General features: G+C 29.7%; 2 protein-coding genes across 6 annotated transcripts in view; both read left to right on the forward strand.

The window, feature by feature from the left end:
* Nucleotides 1-5,056, forward strand: part of LOC108684520 (ABC transporter G family member 20-like) — a 7,607-nt gene extending 2,551 nt beyond the window's left edge. The window contains 8 exon segments of the mRNA XM_018188880.1: nucleotides 473-698; nucleotides 937-1,114; nucleotides 1,360-1,475; nucleotides 1,570-1,640; nucleotides 1,709-1,813; nucleotides 1,896-2,071; nucleotides 2,166-2,252; nucleotides 4,842-5,056. Of these exon segments, the coding sequence (XP_018044369.1) occupies nucleotides 473-698; nucleotides 937-1,114; nucleotides 1,360-1,475; nucleotides 1,570-1,640; nucleotides 1,709-1,813; nucleotides 1,896-2,071; nucleotides 2,166-2,252; nucleotides 4,842-5,056 (1,174 nt within the window).
* A 7,027-nt stretch (nucleotides 5,057-12,083) lies between these two features.
* The window catches only part of LOC108684519 (ABC transporter G family member 20-like), a 19,717-nt gene continuing 15,917 nt past the window's right edge, over nucleotides 12,084-15,883 (forward strand). For 2 of the 5 annotated variants that reach the window (XR_001931640.1, XM_018188875.1), the window contains exon 1: nucleotides 12,522-12,565. The gene's annotated coding sequence lies outside the window, so the exon portion shown is untranslated. Of the gene's footprint in view, nucleotides 12,132-12,521; nucleotides 12,566-15,883 lie in introns of those variants that run through there. The other 3 variants (XM_018188876.1, XM_018188878.1, XM_018188877.1) reach the window with 3 other exon arrangements.

Here is a 15,883-nt window from a genome sequence, read left to right on the forward strand (position 1 = left end):
AAAATGTTCATAAAGGGATTTTATCATTGGGATTTTATCATAAAGGGATGTTCATTTATTTTTTACATAAATATGATTATTATCACATATAAGAAATTTGAAACGAAGTTTCTAGAAATTAAAAGATGATGGAATTATTTAAAAGTATATTCTTTTTCAATATAAAAAAATTTTATTAAAATTCCATAAAACTTTCAATAAAAAAATATTTATTTTTTGTTGAAAAACAAAAAAAATTACTAAAATTTTTTTCACTACAGTAATTAATTCTTTTATGGAAGAGATACGCTTTATACACTTACAAAATAAAATTCAACTGTTGTAATTTCTAATTTTGTCAGTTTTATTATTATATTTGTACAACAATGATGAATCATTGTACAAAATATTATATTTCAAATAATTCAGATTTACATATCAATTTTTTTTACGCAATTTCATAATAATAATAGGTATATATTATATTTTTCAGAGGACTAGTTTATGCAATATTGTTTCCGATAATTCAAATCAGCATATTTATTGTCGCAATTGGTAAAGATCCAAAAGGATTGAAAATTGGGATTGTCAATGATGAAGCTGGCAATTGTGATTACGGTAATAACTTTGGTAATGTTTGGAATGACGAAATTACCTGCCACTTTAGTAACCTGAGTTGTAGGTTTTTGCATAGTTTTAATGACTCCATTGCAACACAGGTACAATGATAAAGACCAATAACGATCAATATCTATTTTGTGTGTGTGTGTGTGTGTGTGTGTGTGTGTGTATGATTAATAATGCTTATTTTCTTGGTGTGCCTTTTCCGCCAATTTATTGACAGTAAATCAAAATAAGTTAAGTTCTTTCAAAACGTTTCAATATAAATTAAAAGAATGGAATAACAGCAATTAAATAGTTGATGTATATCTCACAAAAATTCTTATACTGTTTCAGGAGTATTATGACAATATTTACGAGGCGACTTATGCCGTACAAAATGAAAAACTCAATGGTTTAATGTATTTTAGTCAAAACTTTTTCGAAGCTCTTCAGATACGAATGGAAGATGCCACTTCGGCGAAGGATTCCGATCTTCTTGCCAGTCAAATTCAAGTTTTTCTAGATATGGGTGGTATATAATTTATGTATTATATAATTTCCATAATAAAAATTAAATTTAAAAAATTTAATTAGTTCATATATCTAAAATCTCAAATAATAATTTTAAAAATTATAATATAAATATAAATATAAAAATTATACAAAAAAGTCAAAAGAATATTATAGTAAATCACAAATATTTTATCAAAAACGCAAATTAATTAACTTATTAGTGAAATTATAAATACATAAATTTACAAAGCCTTGTTTGTATAGATATGCTAATTGGACTTCACATACGGAACAAGTTATTTTATCATTTCATAGAAATTTATGAGAACATTATGAAAGACTGCAAATATTCGCCAAAATTGGCCGATCTGCCCATTCGAGTAAGAATATTTTATAATTTTATTATATTTAATTATATTTATTCTCTCTCTTCTCTCTATTGTGTAGAATCAAAATGAATAAAATTATTTTCAGTTTGAAAAATTCGTTTATAGTACGACAGATCTCAATTATGCAGATTTCTTAGCACCATCATTCATGTTAATGTAAGTAAAAATCAATTCAACACAATAAATGAAATCAGTTGCTGTTACTAAACTATTTATCTTTACAGACTTAACTTCTGTTTAGCCAATACAGTCTCTACCTCCGTGATAATTACAGATCGATTAGAAGGTATTTGGAATCGAAGTATAGTCCAAGGTATTTTACTAATTTAGTCACCAAAATTAGTTTTAGAATTATTTCTTTATCATTTCTTTTATTATAATAATAAATTTACCGAATAAATTTACGACAAGGGTCAGAACAGATGAAATCCTATTATCTCATATTCTTATTCAGAGCATCATTATAATCATCCACACCACTATGTTAATGCTTTTATACTTTTCTATATGGGGATTGGAATGTAAAGGATCGATATTTGATGTAATAATCCTCACATTTCTTACGGGTTTTTGTGGATTGATGTACGGTAAGTACTCCATATCCATAGATATATTAAAAGAATTACACCTTAGAAATTGCTGAAAATTAAATTGATTATTCGTGTTAAAATGCATTCTTAGGTTTCGTAATTTCTATTATGTGGAAAAATTACACGATGGCGAATTACACCTCGATTGGAAGTTTTGTCATATTAATATTCTTAAGTGGTAAGTTCTTATTTCTTTGTTTCACAAAATATACTTTTTATTTCAATCTAGTTCTGTTAAATGACCGTTATTAACATTATTTCAAAAATTATTAAATTATTTTTTAAATTACATTAATAAGTATAATACATTTGTTAACATAATTATAAGCAACATAAATTTATATCAAAATAATTTAAAGTAAGTAATTCTATAAAAAATAATATTAAACTTTTATTTTCATTCTCAAGGATAAAGTATTTTAAGAAGCTTTCGATAAAGTTTATTTCTATGCTCATTATTTTTTTCTAAAGGACGTGTTACGTCTTTATATGTCAAAAAATTGCACAGTTTGACGCACTCTGTAGGGTGCAATAAATTTTTTTCGCAAATATTATAAGCTTTCTAAATAGCTACGCGAGTATTCTGGGCCTCTATTTTTGAAAAGAAATGTATACGAAATTCTTGGAAAATATGTAACGTATTCTGTAGGGTACTAAGTAGTGTCCTAGACTTTGTATATGTTTCTTTTCAAGAATAGAGGCTCTGTTCCAGTCAACGATGAGTCCTGAAAACCTATTCTAAATAACTAACTTAATGCAAATTTCGTTATCATTATAATGTCGCTACGCAGCTTTTTTACTTTAGTGAAAGAGCTGCGCAGTAGCGTTATAAAGATAACGAAGAATTAAGCTCATTCTACAATGGGCAGTAACAGTAGTTAGAATTCAACCAATTAGAACGAAATAGATTAAAATTAAAATTACTTGATTGGTCAAATTCTAATCCTTAATTCGCAATTTTTAATCTCTAATGCGTAGTGTGACGTTATCGCGTTATCACGCCAGATAATACTAGCAAACTCGCGACCGAAGCCACTTGCGAATTGAATTCTCAGCGATCCCCGTGTTGCAGTACATCTGCGGAAATTGATAGTAATTAGCAATTATTGTAATAATTTGTTACCGCTGATTCTGTATATATATATATAGACACCCCACACACACACACACATACATACACACACACACACACACACACACACACACACACACACATCTCCAAATATTATGTTTTGTTTTTTTTGTTTTATTCGTTTTATATATTTGTCAAACTATAGTAATCGTGATCACGACATTAGAAATAAATACTTATTATATTTTTTTTTATATTATTGATTTTTCTTAATTTTGTAAGTGCCTTCTTCTTTCACTGACTCGAATTTCTTTCGTTTCCATAAATATTCCAACGATCAGTTAATCCGTACAACAAAAGATAGATTGTTTCAGTAGTAGATAGTACAAAGTTTTTATTGATAATTCGTTTACTTCAAACATAGTAAATATTTAATAAATTAAGTTTTTGATTTATATACGGCGTATATACCGGACCTTATGCAGTTTTGTTCAGTTATCAATAACAATAGCCAATGCACACCAAGGAGAAGTGTAGTAGGATTTTTCCTCCAGTCAAGATGCGCATTTTGTGTATGTGTGTGTGTGTGTGTGTGTGTGTGTGTGTGTGTGTGTGTGTGTGTGTGTGTGTGTGTGTGTGTGTATTTGTATGCGTGTATATTGGGAGAGACCCTTAGTTATATTTTATATTTTATAATTTTGTATTCTTACCTCGTTCTCATATAATTTCTTGCTATATGCAAGCTCTAATTGATCTGAGGAGTTTTTCACTATATTTGATGTAGTGCTGCTTCTAATTCGTTGGCAATCCTTCCAAACTTTGTAGTCTTCTTTCCATTATATCTCACGCATGTCACGATAGAATTTAAACGCCAGTAAAAACAATACTGTAATTAGAAATATGTACTAACAGCACTTGTAGTACAGTTCTTACTTCAGTTCGGTTTAAATTCATGTATGTGAGATAATGGGAAGAACGCTATAAAGTTTGAAAAACTATCAATAAATCTTCGGGAATTAGAAGACCACATATATTTAAAAATTCCTCAGGCCACAATTAAAATTTGCATTAATATACATACATAAGTTTGCACGAAATTATTCAAAAATGAGACAGTAGTAGATTTGCATATGCGCATATGATATGCAAAATCCAAACAGCAACCTCTTTTTGATGCGCATTGGTTAATGCTGATGGAGGAAATTGAACAAAAATACATAAGTAAACGTTGATACGTTGAACAAAAAAAAATCATACAAAGCTTTATTTTTCTTAATTTGAAAGAAAAAGTACATACTTTACAAAGATTATATCATGACATTCGTGAAAAAAGTTCATTTTACTCCACAAGATGTATTAAATTATGTAATTTTTTAGAGACATGACATCTTCTTCCTTTAGAAAAGAAGGGCGGAAATAAAAATAAATTCAAAATTTATGAAAAATTTTTTAAAGTACAGCTTCTACTATTGTGAAAAAAAACTTTTAAATACGTCAATTTTTTATGAAGTTATGCTTACTTGAAATTAAGCAAAATTTTAGTATAAAGTTACATTACGATAATTTTGTTGACAAATGTCGCAAATAATATAAAAAATTTTAGTAAACGTTTGTTAAAATTAATAATATTTATGAAAGATTATTATTTACTGTAGTTGAATTTTTTTAAATATACTAATTCACAAAAAATCGTAGGATGTATATGGCCAGTAGAAGGAATGCCAAAAGGGCTTCGATGGATCAGCTATATGTTGCCAACTACTTTGCCCTCTATATCTATGAGAGGAATCATCTACAAAGGTTATTCTGTATTTGAAGAGCAAGTTTATATTGGTTTTATAATAATTGTGGGATGGATATTGTTTTATTTTATCGTAACTATACTTGGTTTAAGACGAAAGACTTTGTAATATTATTTAAAATGTCTAAAGAAAATTCTTTAAAAGAAAAACAAAAGCAGTCTGACATAAACTGCAAAGTTTAAATAGATGCATACGTAGAACATTTCATCTAATTTGATCTATACAGGGTGTTCTTCAATTTTTGCCAAAGTGCTTTTGCATAGATAGAATGAAATAAACTGAGTCGAAAAGTTCTGTATCATTTGCAATTTTCGCAATGGTTAATGAGATATTAATTCATAAAAATAGCCAAATTCGCCCAAATACAAGCGGGCGAGATAAGATCGCACACGAGATGCGTGTTTGCCGTCGCTAGACATGTTTACAAGCGACAATAGCATTACCATGTCTGTGTAGAATGTTTGATAACGAAAACTCTTGCATAAGGATAGAGCGGACTAAACTGAGTCAAAAAGTTTTCTATCATTTTACAATTTTCACAATGATTAACAAGATATTAATTACTAAAAATCATCAAATATTGATTTTCAATATTTTTTTATTTAAATACTATTAATTTTACAGAAAAATAGCTAAATGATAAAAATTATTTTTTTTCCATAAAGTTCTGAAAATTTTTTAATATCGCATTTTCTCATGTTGGTAAAAAAAGTTGCCAATAAGAAAATTCAATACTAAAAAGTTGATAAAAAATTCTGAAAAAATTCTTAAAGCTCTATGAAAAGAAAATAAATAATTTTTATCTTTTGCAGTTTTTCTGTAAAGTTGATAGAATTTAAGTAAAAAATTATTGAAGACCAATTTTCGACAATTTTTAATAATTAATATCTTGTAACTATTGCGAAAATTGCAAAATGGTAGAGGACTTTTCGACTCAATTCATTTAATTCGCCAGATAGAGCGCACCTGTTTGGGATATACAGCATTTTTAGCGGATGGGATTTATGCACAAATTTAGTGCGCAGATTGAGCGCATTAAATGCAATAAATGCATTATATGAAATATATACTTCTTGTAATAATATTTGTAATATATGTAGAAAGATTGTAATTATTATCTATTAATATAGGGGAAACCAGAGCACTATGGATCATGAAGTATCATAAGTTATCGATTGTTTAATATAATCTAGAATGTTTAAATTAATATAACTGATACAATACGATTGTTACTTCGTTGCCCATACTTTTTATTTAAGTATAATTAAATTCCATTGTATCGAAAAGCGTCGAATATTAATTGTTTTCAGTGTTTAATAGTAACTTTTTAATCGCATAAAAATGTTTTAATATTGTTTTGTAACAGAAGAACATATATGAAGATGCAAGTTTTTGTGCATCATTTCTCAACTTATTATGTTACAAGTAATAACATTTATTTTTTATAGTTTTCTATTACATGTATAATTAAATGTATAGTTGGAGTACCATAGGTCATACATTAAAATAAATATTTATAAAACGGGACAATATATGTATATAAGCAATATCCTAAATGGGGAGTTTGTACTTCTAATTAATTTTATTTTATCGTAATAAATTTTTTATCTTATATTAATTATTTAGCATAAATATATCTCATTTGTTTTCTTATAACTTTCTATTTTATTATTCAATAATTATTAGTTGTAATTATATTTTATTATATTAGTAACTACTAAGAATGTAAATTGAAAATATTTTTCAACTTTCGTCACCGTTATTTCTGGTATAATTTTACTATTTTGTGTATAACTTATGGTATCTCGGGTATGGGGCATCATGGGTGATTTCTTAAAAAATATGTTTTTATTTTTTTTTAAACTAATAAATACTTATTAAATATACTTATTAAATTTTAAAATATGCATTATGCTTTAATTATTAAAAACAAAAAATGATACAAAAATTTTTATATTTAGATGCACTTTTAAGAATTTGAATTTTTGTGACTCATGCCCCGATGTCTTCTATTTATCATTCTTATTCCTTAACAAAATTTTGTAAACATATTTTTGTGTTTCAACTATTAAAAAATTTTCCTTGCTAAATGGTTATATCTTTTTATTGTGCGTTAGGAACTATAATAAGGGAGGCGTGCTTTCAAGACAATAACGTGTTTACAAATATTTAAACAACAAATTTATTATAATACATCCCAGTAACAAATTTTGTATGCATGAATATATATAAACACGTATAAATATTTATAAACATGTATAATTATTAATTATACATCCCAAAATAATCGTCAAACATTTCATGGGCAAGTAAAGTGAACTAAATTAAGTCGAAAAGTGATCTACTATTGCAATTTACTTTTGCAATTTCGCAATAGTTAACAAGATATTAATTACTCAAAATTGTCGAAAATTGGTCTTCAATAATCTTTTACTTAAATACTATCAACTTTACAGAAAAACTGTAAGAGGTAAAAATTGTGTTTTCTTTTCTCTTTATAAAACTCTAATTTTTTCAGAATTTTTCAGAATTTTTAATACCAGAATTTTTATATTTTCTCACGTTGGCCGAAATTGTCGAAAAACTATTTTCGGTTGCTTGAAACAAGTGACTAGTATGAGAAGCTCACACTAGTCACTGTCTCATTCACTTTCGGCGTGCCGAAGGTGAGCACACATATATAGATAGGCTCGTGCTTGAATGTATGACTATTGGTTTCGTCAGATCACCGTCTGATTCTATGTCGCTACCATCTACAGTTCTTGACTCAATAGTCAAGAAAACATAATGAAAACTGTAAGCGGATCAATCGATATGCAATTTCTCGATGTTACCTCCGTGATCGCTGAAAAATTCTTGGCCATGATATACAGCAAAGTAAAGATCGCGAAATTCAAAATAAATGATTCGGTACGTGTGAGCAAATATAAAACCGTTTTCGAAAAGAGTTATACACTAAAATTACATTCTAAATTCCTATTCGAGGAAGATTTTCTCTATATGCTATAATATACGTTACATAATGTATTATATATTTCGAGTAAAATCTTCCTCAGAGAGGAAGATTTTACTCGAAATATATAATACATTTTGGAACGTAGCCCAAATTGGACGAGATGTTTAAAATTGTTAAAGTGCAGCATACTGATCCTGTAACCTATCTATTAAACGACTATCACGAAAAATCTATCTCTGGAGCGTTCTATGAATATCACAGTATTCCATCGCGCTCCGAACGTGTATCTTGTGGAGAAAGTATTGCACAGGAGAAGTGACGAGGTTTACGTAAAATAATTGAGATTCGATGCATTGCACAATTCTTGGATATACAAGAATAATATAATTTAATTCATACAAATACTCTGTATTTTCATAAAAATGTATGTGCGAATTGCAATACGCGATGAATCTTTGTTACATGAAGACCGTGACGCATGCACTGCTGCAACTTGCGATAATGTATAATGTAACGTTTTTTGTCATACACAGTCGCTAAAAGTTTATCCTGCTGCTTGCCAGGTGGTTTATTGCGCGTTGAACAGAATGGCAGGTCAACGTGTTCGTCGGTGTGTAAACATTTCGAATATTCTAAGTCGACTTCAAGAATGTAACTTGTGGGCAAATCCAGAACAATCGCGCTAACGTCAAAGTCCGAGATGTTTTTGAACCCATCGAAATTTGGCGTATGACATCGTTCATCTGTATCTGTAGATTTATTAATATAACATCAAAATACATCAAGTACATAGAAAGTTTTGACAAGTTTTATATAACTTCATATATTTATTATTGGCTCGCGTGTACCTGCTGGAATATTGACCAAGACCGCCACGTATATCATGTTCGATAAACATCATTGATGTCAGTGAGCAGTTCGAAATTAACGCAGCGTATATGTTTCAGCATAGCGTCCCACGTAAAACCTGATAAAGTATAATAATGTGCAGGGACCGTAGCTTTTAATACATTTATTGCGAAAATTTTCAAATATATCAGCTAACAGTAACACGTCCGTTTTTAAATATAGATCGCTGTATTCACCCAAGATTTGAACAGAGAACTGTTGCCAAACGTTCACGGCATGCGCGTAATCACTTTCGGATACAGTGTCACGTGTCACCGGTCAAGGAAATGTAGAATGATTCGCACGATAGTAAACGCGTATCCTGCAACTTGTCAGCGCAATCAATGTATTCGTATGGAAAAATTTCTTTTCGTGTCAGTCTTCTAACTCGAAGTCTTCTTCGGACAAATTTTGAAATTCGCATTGTAAAATTCGAAATTCATTTTTATTGAAAAAGGATGTTAATTTGTCGAGATTGATACTTAAAAATTTATAAGAATTAATGAACCGTAATTTTTTGTTATTTCGTGAATTTGATCTTTCAGTGGTATTTTTAACGTTTTTTGTAAATGATATATATTTTTCCTTTATTATTGCTAGTAATTCTATACTTCATATACTGTAGTTATTTTTTTGATAATAAAAATGTGAATCATAGTCTGATAAATTGTGGAAAATTATGGGAATAAAATATGAGTTTTTATAATTTAAATTGCAATTTGAATACGCCGGACTCTTGTAACGACCGGTTAAATGGCGCAATAATCGCTTACTCAATTATCGTCTAGCGCGAAAGGCTTTTCACACACGTGACAATGCGTCGCGCTGCGCAATGTCTCCCACTATTCGCTCGACAAAGTTTCCATAGGGACATTAGCTGCTGAAATTTTTTTATGCAATGTGCTAAACTTTTCAGTTTTTCGATGAATCATGAAACGCAATCCGTATCACGACGAAATCGATATTTTGATAATGAATCGTCGTACAAACAGCGCACGTAGTATCCTATGCTAAATACTTGATGATGATGATGTTGATTCGTGCGCGTAGATGCTTCCTGATCGCTACCAATTTTCTCGATGATGCATTCTAGATTAGCATTCTAGATAAACGACAAATAGAATTCGTTCCTTCTTATAGTATTAAAGTTCAGCCACTTATTGTCGTTGCTCGGTAGTCGGATAGCAATCATTTATCCATCACCAATCTATCATGTATGACTGCAATTTCTCGTTGGAATGAAAATAATATAAACAGCTGCAAATAAAAATAAATAATGTTAATTTTTTTTTAAAGAAAAATTCACTTTTATTAATCATATACTTACCGATCGCAAATATACTTTTGACCATGATGTTTACTCAATTACGAGCTCATGAGCCTAGACAGATTCTTGCTCCATACGAAATGGCCCACATTGTCGCGGATCTTGCAAATAGTAAATTGACATGTTTCTCTTTTTTGTCATCAGCGAGTCGTATCGGGAGAATGTTTAGTGTTTTCTGTCCCTCGGTATTGTATACGTTAATGGATACGTCTTTGAGACGTTCGAATTTCGTTACGTTTTTTAACGTTCAAGGAAATTCTATATTTTGGAAATTCAGCATCATCATATATAGTGTGGATAGGAAGATCCGCTTTTCTTTCGGCTCGTACAGAGCCGACCATCGATCACGCGAAGCATGCATTGTCACATGTTAATCACCGCTCTCTTTGTCATTATCTCTCGCGGCACTTCGAAGTGACATCCTATGCGCATTGGATTACACTTATTGATGTTTATTATAAGATGATTCGTGACAACTGTCACGTTCTTGAAATTCCTCGAGAGATACCAAAATAGATTCGATGACGTGCCGCTCGTACAACCTATGCATGTTCGATGTTTGAAAGAGTTCATAGTTTTTAGTATTAACTTACTTTTATTGATATATTTATGATCCGTCGCAAATTTAAATATGGTGTTCACTTTTATACAGTCTTTTTATCTTGCACTCGCTCGAGCACTACACTGCTAATGTCTTCTAAAAATCGTCGCAGTTCGATATAATCCACGCACTGGTTAAAATTCGATTTTCAAACGCTGCATCGATCTCTCGCCAAACAAAAGATTTTTCGTTATTGTCACTGTTATTGCTAGTGCTTGCATAATCACTACCAAAATGCAGAAATCGTCTTTCTAATTGAGTCTTTGTACCCTTGAATCGTGTAGCGATTAAAGATTGTCTACATCCAACGGAGAGCCGTAGACGCTTGACATGATTGCATTTTTTAAGTTGTTTAATAAATTTATTGCATTCTTCTATTCACGCAAAACACTCCTTCAAGATAGCAATTTGGTCGGATCGCTTCAATAGATCGCACTCTGCTTGACTGAAATCTCGATCTATGTTTACAACGATTTACTAACAGTTCACTTTCATAGATTTCAACGTACTATAATCTGGTAGATTTCTAGACTGAATTTATTTTTGTCTGTAATTCCTTCTTTTCAGAATAGAGCATTATTTTGCGCTCATTTTCAAAGTATGCTTCAAAAAACGCTGTTAAAATCCTCATAAAAATTTATGAAAATACAATTCTATCGAGTTTTATTTACATTTATATTACTACTAACCTTGAAACATATTGCAAAAAACATGTTCGATATCATGTTTCAAAAAAGAATAAAGAATGAGACTCTTTTATTAAGAGAGGGAGACATTATATTTCAATATTATCGATTTCGATAGCAGCCAGATGTTGGCACTCAATCGATTAATTATGAAACTTTTTATTTAAAATAATTAATAAATGTTGTTTCTAGAAAAATTATATTACGCTATATCTTGGCCGAAAAACGATTGGAGCATATATCGGCAAATATCCTTTGTAACTCTTTCGTTTTTTGTATTGTTTTTGTTCATGGCAATATTCCCTTTTTATGAGGTTTTTTGTTGTCTTGTACGTGATTGCAGTTTCAAAAATCTGTGATGTCTTACTGCCATTCCCGTCATACCCCCACCTCCGAAAAATCCTCCGCGCCCCGCTTCTTGAAGCTCTTGAGTTAGAAGTCCCTTTATTACACTACTAATAATAAAAATTAAAAATCGAACTTTCATTCTTGTACGATCTTTCATCTTTGCACGATTAAATAAATCACCATGTGAAGAAACATAATATTTTACTTGGATTACAAAACATAAGAGTTAAGGATCTGAGACATTAATCCTGTATCTAAATAGGTGGGGAGAAGATAATGATATATTTAAAGCCGCCGCGCAGGCAAAGCCAGTCTTCGCGTAATCTTAGAGAATGTTAGACGTATTTCTTTGTATTTCTTGATAGTCCATAGAGAAAGTATGTAATAATCGCATAAATATTTTAAGCTTTTGAAAATTTATGACCATATCTGATATGCACAACACACACTTTGTTCATGTTTTATACTTCACAAAAAAGTGCAATTGTTAAAAAAATTTAGAATATGTTAATACAATATGGTACAACATTGTTTTATTTTTCTCTTATGTTCATCAGTCATGCTCAGTGATTAATTAAGATCGAAGAGATTGAATAAATATTTCCTTCATAAATTTCATAAATTGTAATTATCGAATTTCTCGAAGAAGAAAAAAATGTTTGATCTATTAGCTTGATTAACGGTATGTAAAATCCTAAACAAATTTAAAACTAAATTATAAATGTGACGTAAAAAGAAAAGTATATCTTTTTTTTTATTTCATATATTTTTGCAAAGAACGAAAAATGAGTTTTTTAACATAATTAAATCGGTAAGTTAAAATGTTATTCATAATATTTTTATAGAATCTGTGTGTGTGTGTGTGTGTGTGTGTGTGTGTGTGTGTGTGTGTGTGTGTGTGCGCGCGCGCGCGCGTGTGTAGGGTGTATAAGCTTAAATCCGCTGTTTTTAAGTCAAAAAAACACTTTTTTTTCCTAGGAAGCAAAAACAAATTTATTCAAAGTATTTGCTAACATTTTTCCCATCTTTCGGGCAATTTGTGTATACCACGCCAAAAAAAATTTCTTATCTTTCGAGGCAAACCATTCATCAAGCCATTTTCTGACTTCGTAAGAATCGAAATGCCGCTCAGTGAGCGCGTGGCCCATCGACGAAAACAGGTGATAGTCAGAAGGTGCTAGGTCTGATGAATAAGCGGAATGGGGTAGTACTTCCCAGTTGAGTGTAGTCTCTCCAAGTAGTTTTGGACTATTATTGACGTGTGAGATGGTACGTTGTCATGGAGGAAAATCAGCTTGTCATGTCTTTTCCGATAATGCGGCTTTTTTTCACGCAGAACACGGCAATTTGATCAGATCGTTGATGGTAGCGGTGAGCATTAACAGTTTCACCAGGTTTTAACAGCTCGTAATAGATGACACCCTCCTGATACCACCAAACGTACAGCATCGTCTTCCGTCCGAAGCGATTTGGTCTTGAGGAAGATGTTGATAGTTGGACGGGATCAACCCAAGATTTCTTGCGTTTAGGATTCTGAAAATAGATCTACTTTTCATCGCCTGTCACAATCCGATGCAGGAACGACTTTCTTTCTTGTCTGGTAAGTAGAATTTGATATGTGTTTTGGCGTCGCTCCATCTGCCTATCGTTCAGTTCATGCAGCACCCATTTTCCAATCTTTTGAACCTTCCCCATGATGGCATGTAGCCGCATGGAAATGACTGCTTCAGAAACACCCAATTGCTCGGCAAGCATTTTTTGCGATTGGATATTATCCTCGTCCAAAAGAGCTTGCAATTGACAGTCCTCAACCTTTCTGGGCCGATTTTCACGCTTCTTGTCACTCAGGTCAAAATTGTCGTCATTGAACCGGCGAAACCAATCTCTACATGTTGTTTCCGATAAAGCATTGTCATCATAGACCTCCACAAGCATTCGATGCGATTCGACAGCCGATTTCTTCAAATTGAAACAGAAAAGCAAAGCTTCTCGCATATGCTTTTTTTAAGCAAAAAACTAGACATGATTATGAAAGAAAAAATGTATGTTGTTGTATGAAATTGCTGATGATGTGCACTGGTTAATGTTGACAGATGTCAAACACATAAAAAAAAAGTGTGTTGTATGCCCAGGGTAGCTTTGTACTCACTAATGCCACCTATGAGCAAACAGCAGATTTAAGCTTATACACCTGGTATATATGTATATTAATTAGATCAAATTAAATAATACATAAATATTTTTTAATCGGAAAATATAATACTTATAATTAATATAAATAGTATAATACTTATAATTAATTAATTGAATGAATTCGAAACTTCTATATTGAATATTGATACAATTTAATATATATTCAATGACTAATACATAATAAAAACTATAAAGTATAAAATTGCAAACATTACTCGTGAATGAAACTAATAAGGGGAGAATAACATCTATTATTTTAGTTTTCGTTAAGAGATGTAATCGCATTTCCGTGCAACAATGCAGTAAGTTTGTTTGTTTCATGAACATCTTTTTTATTATTTCACATTTCTTGTATAAAATAATACTCATAGATTATATCAAATTTTAAAATCTCACATAATGAGAAAAACATAAATAGTATGAGTAATCTTATACTAAATACACTTATACTAAATACACTTATACTAAATACACTTATACTAAAACCACATGAAATTAAATTATCAGAGTTTAATTCATTTTAATTGGATTTTAATTCTTAAAGAATTATGACGTAGTCAAATTAAGGAAGCAACTTCAAATATTTTATAAACAATTAGATACATTCAGTTTGTATATTTCTTTTACATTTTCTACTAGATGTATTATTTATTTCCTACAAGTATTATTACATTATATAATATTATCTCTGTATAACAATTTAAACGTGTCAATTATTCAAAAAAATGTTATAAATTAAATAACACATTGTTGCACGATTATTAATCCATATATAAAAACTATATGTATTGATTTATATCATACTGATACTATCAGTATCACAAAAAAGAGTAGATAAATTTAGCAAAAGACAATGATTTTCCATTTTTATGCCTTTGTTTTTTTAATATAATTTGTATAAAAATTATTTAGATGTGTAAATATGAAAGATAACTTGTTAAAAAAAATCGTGTATTCACTTTTTTATGTTTTTAGTTTGTCATAAATAAAATTAGTCAAGTAAATTAACTTTATACTTTTAATTTATTATATTTTTAATTTTTAATTTACTTTATATTTTTAAATGTCAAATCTTTAGAATTACACTAATTAATTAATGCGAGAATAAATTTATTAAGAATGTATTATATTGCAAATTTTTTTTTATTTCTTTCAAGAAAGTTTTTTCAGAACGCTATAATAATTGCACAGAAAAAACGATTTAGTTATAGTTATCTAAAAGGTTCAATCAAATGTTTTGATTAATGTAACTAAATATAACTTTATCCTTACAAAAATTTATTACCAAACAGAAAATTTATTACAAAACTTGTAAGGATAAAATTATGTTTTGATTATATTAACCAAAACATTTGATCAATCTTATTTTAGATAGCTATTACTAAATTTGGTAGCTATTATCAAACTGTGTTTTTCTGTGTGTATTTCATAATCACGATCGATATTCATCATCCGTTTTTATTTCAAAAATAAGTTTTGTCTCATAACAAATTCGATTGAACTAGTGAGCACTGGTGCATATCAAAACCGTTGTATACTGATTTAATTTGTATAAAAAACCGTTATATACTGATTTGTATAAAATTAATTACTAACTATTTAATTACTAACTAATTACTAACTAATTAAACTAATTTGTATAAAAAATAAAGCATATTTCAAATTATAAAACAGATTTTATTTAACATAATAAAATGTAGATTTCATGTTTTAACGCGTTTCTCTATTTATGCTGAATACATATTTTTACATTAATTTGTGTACGGCGACTTGAATATGCATCAAAGCGAGGGAATAACCACTTAATCATTAGTGAAAAACCACATTAATTGGAATATCATACAGCGCTCGGTTATTACATCGATTGGAACATCGATTGGAATATTCTCATAAATTTGATTGGGACAATACATATATATATATATATATATATATA

Source organism: Atta colombica, unplaced genomic scaffold, assembly GCF_001594045.1.
Source record: "Atta colombica isolate Treedump-2 unplaced genomic scaffold, Acol1.0 scaffold135, whole genome shotgun sequence".
NCBI lineage: Eukaryota > Metazoa > Arthropoda > Insecta > Hymenoptera > Formicidae > Atta > Atta colombica.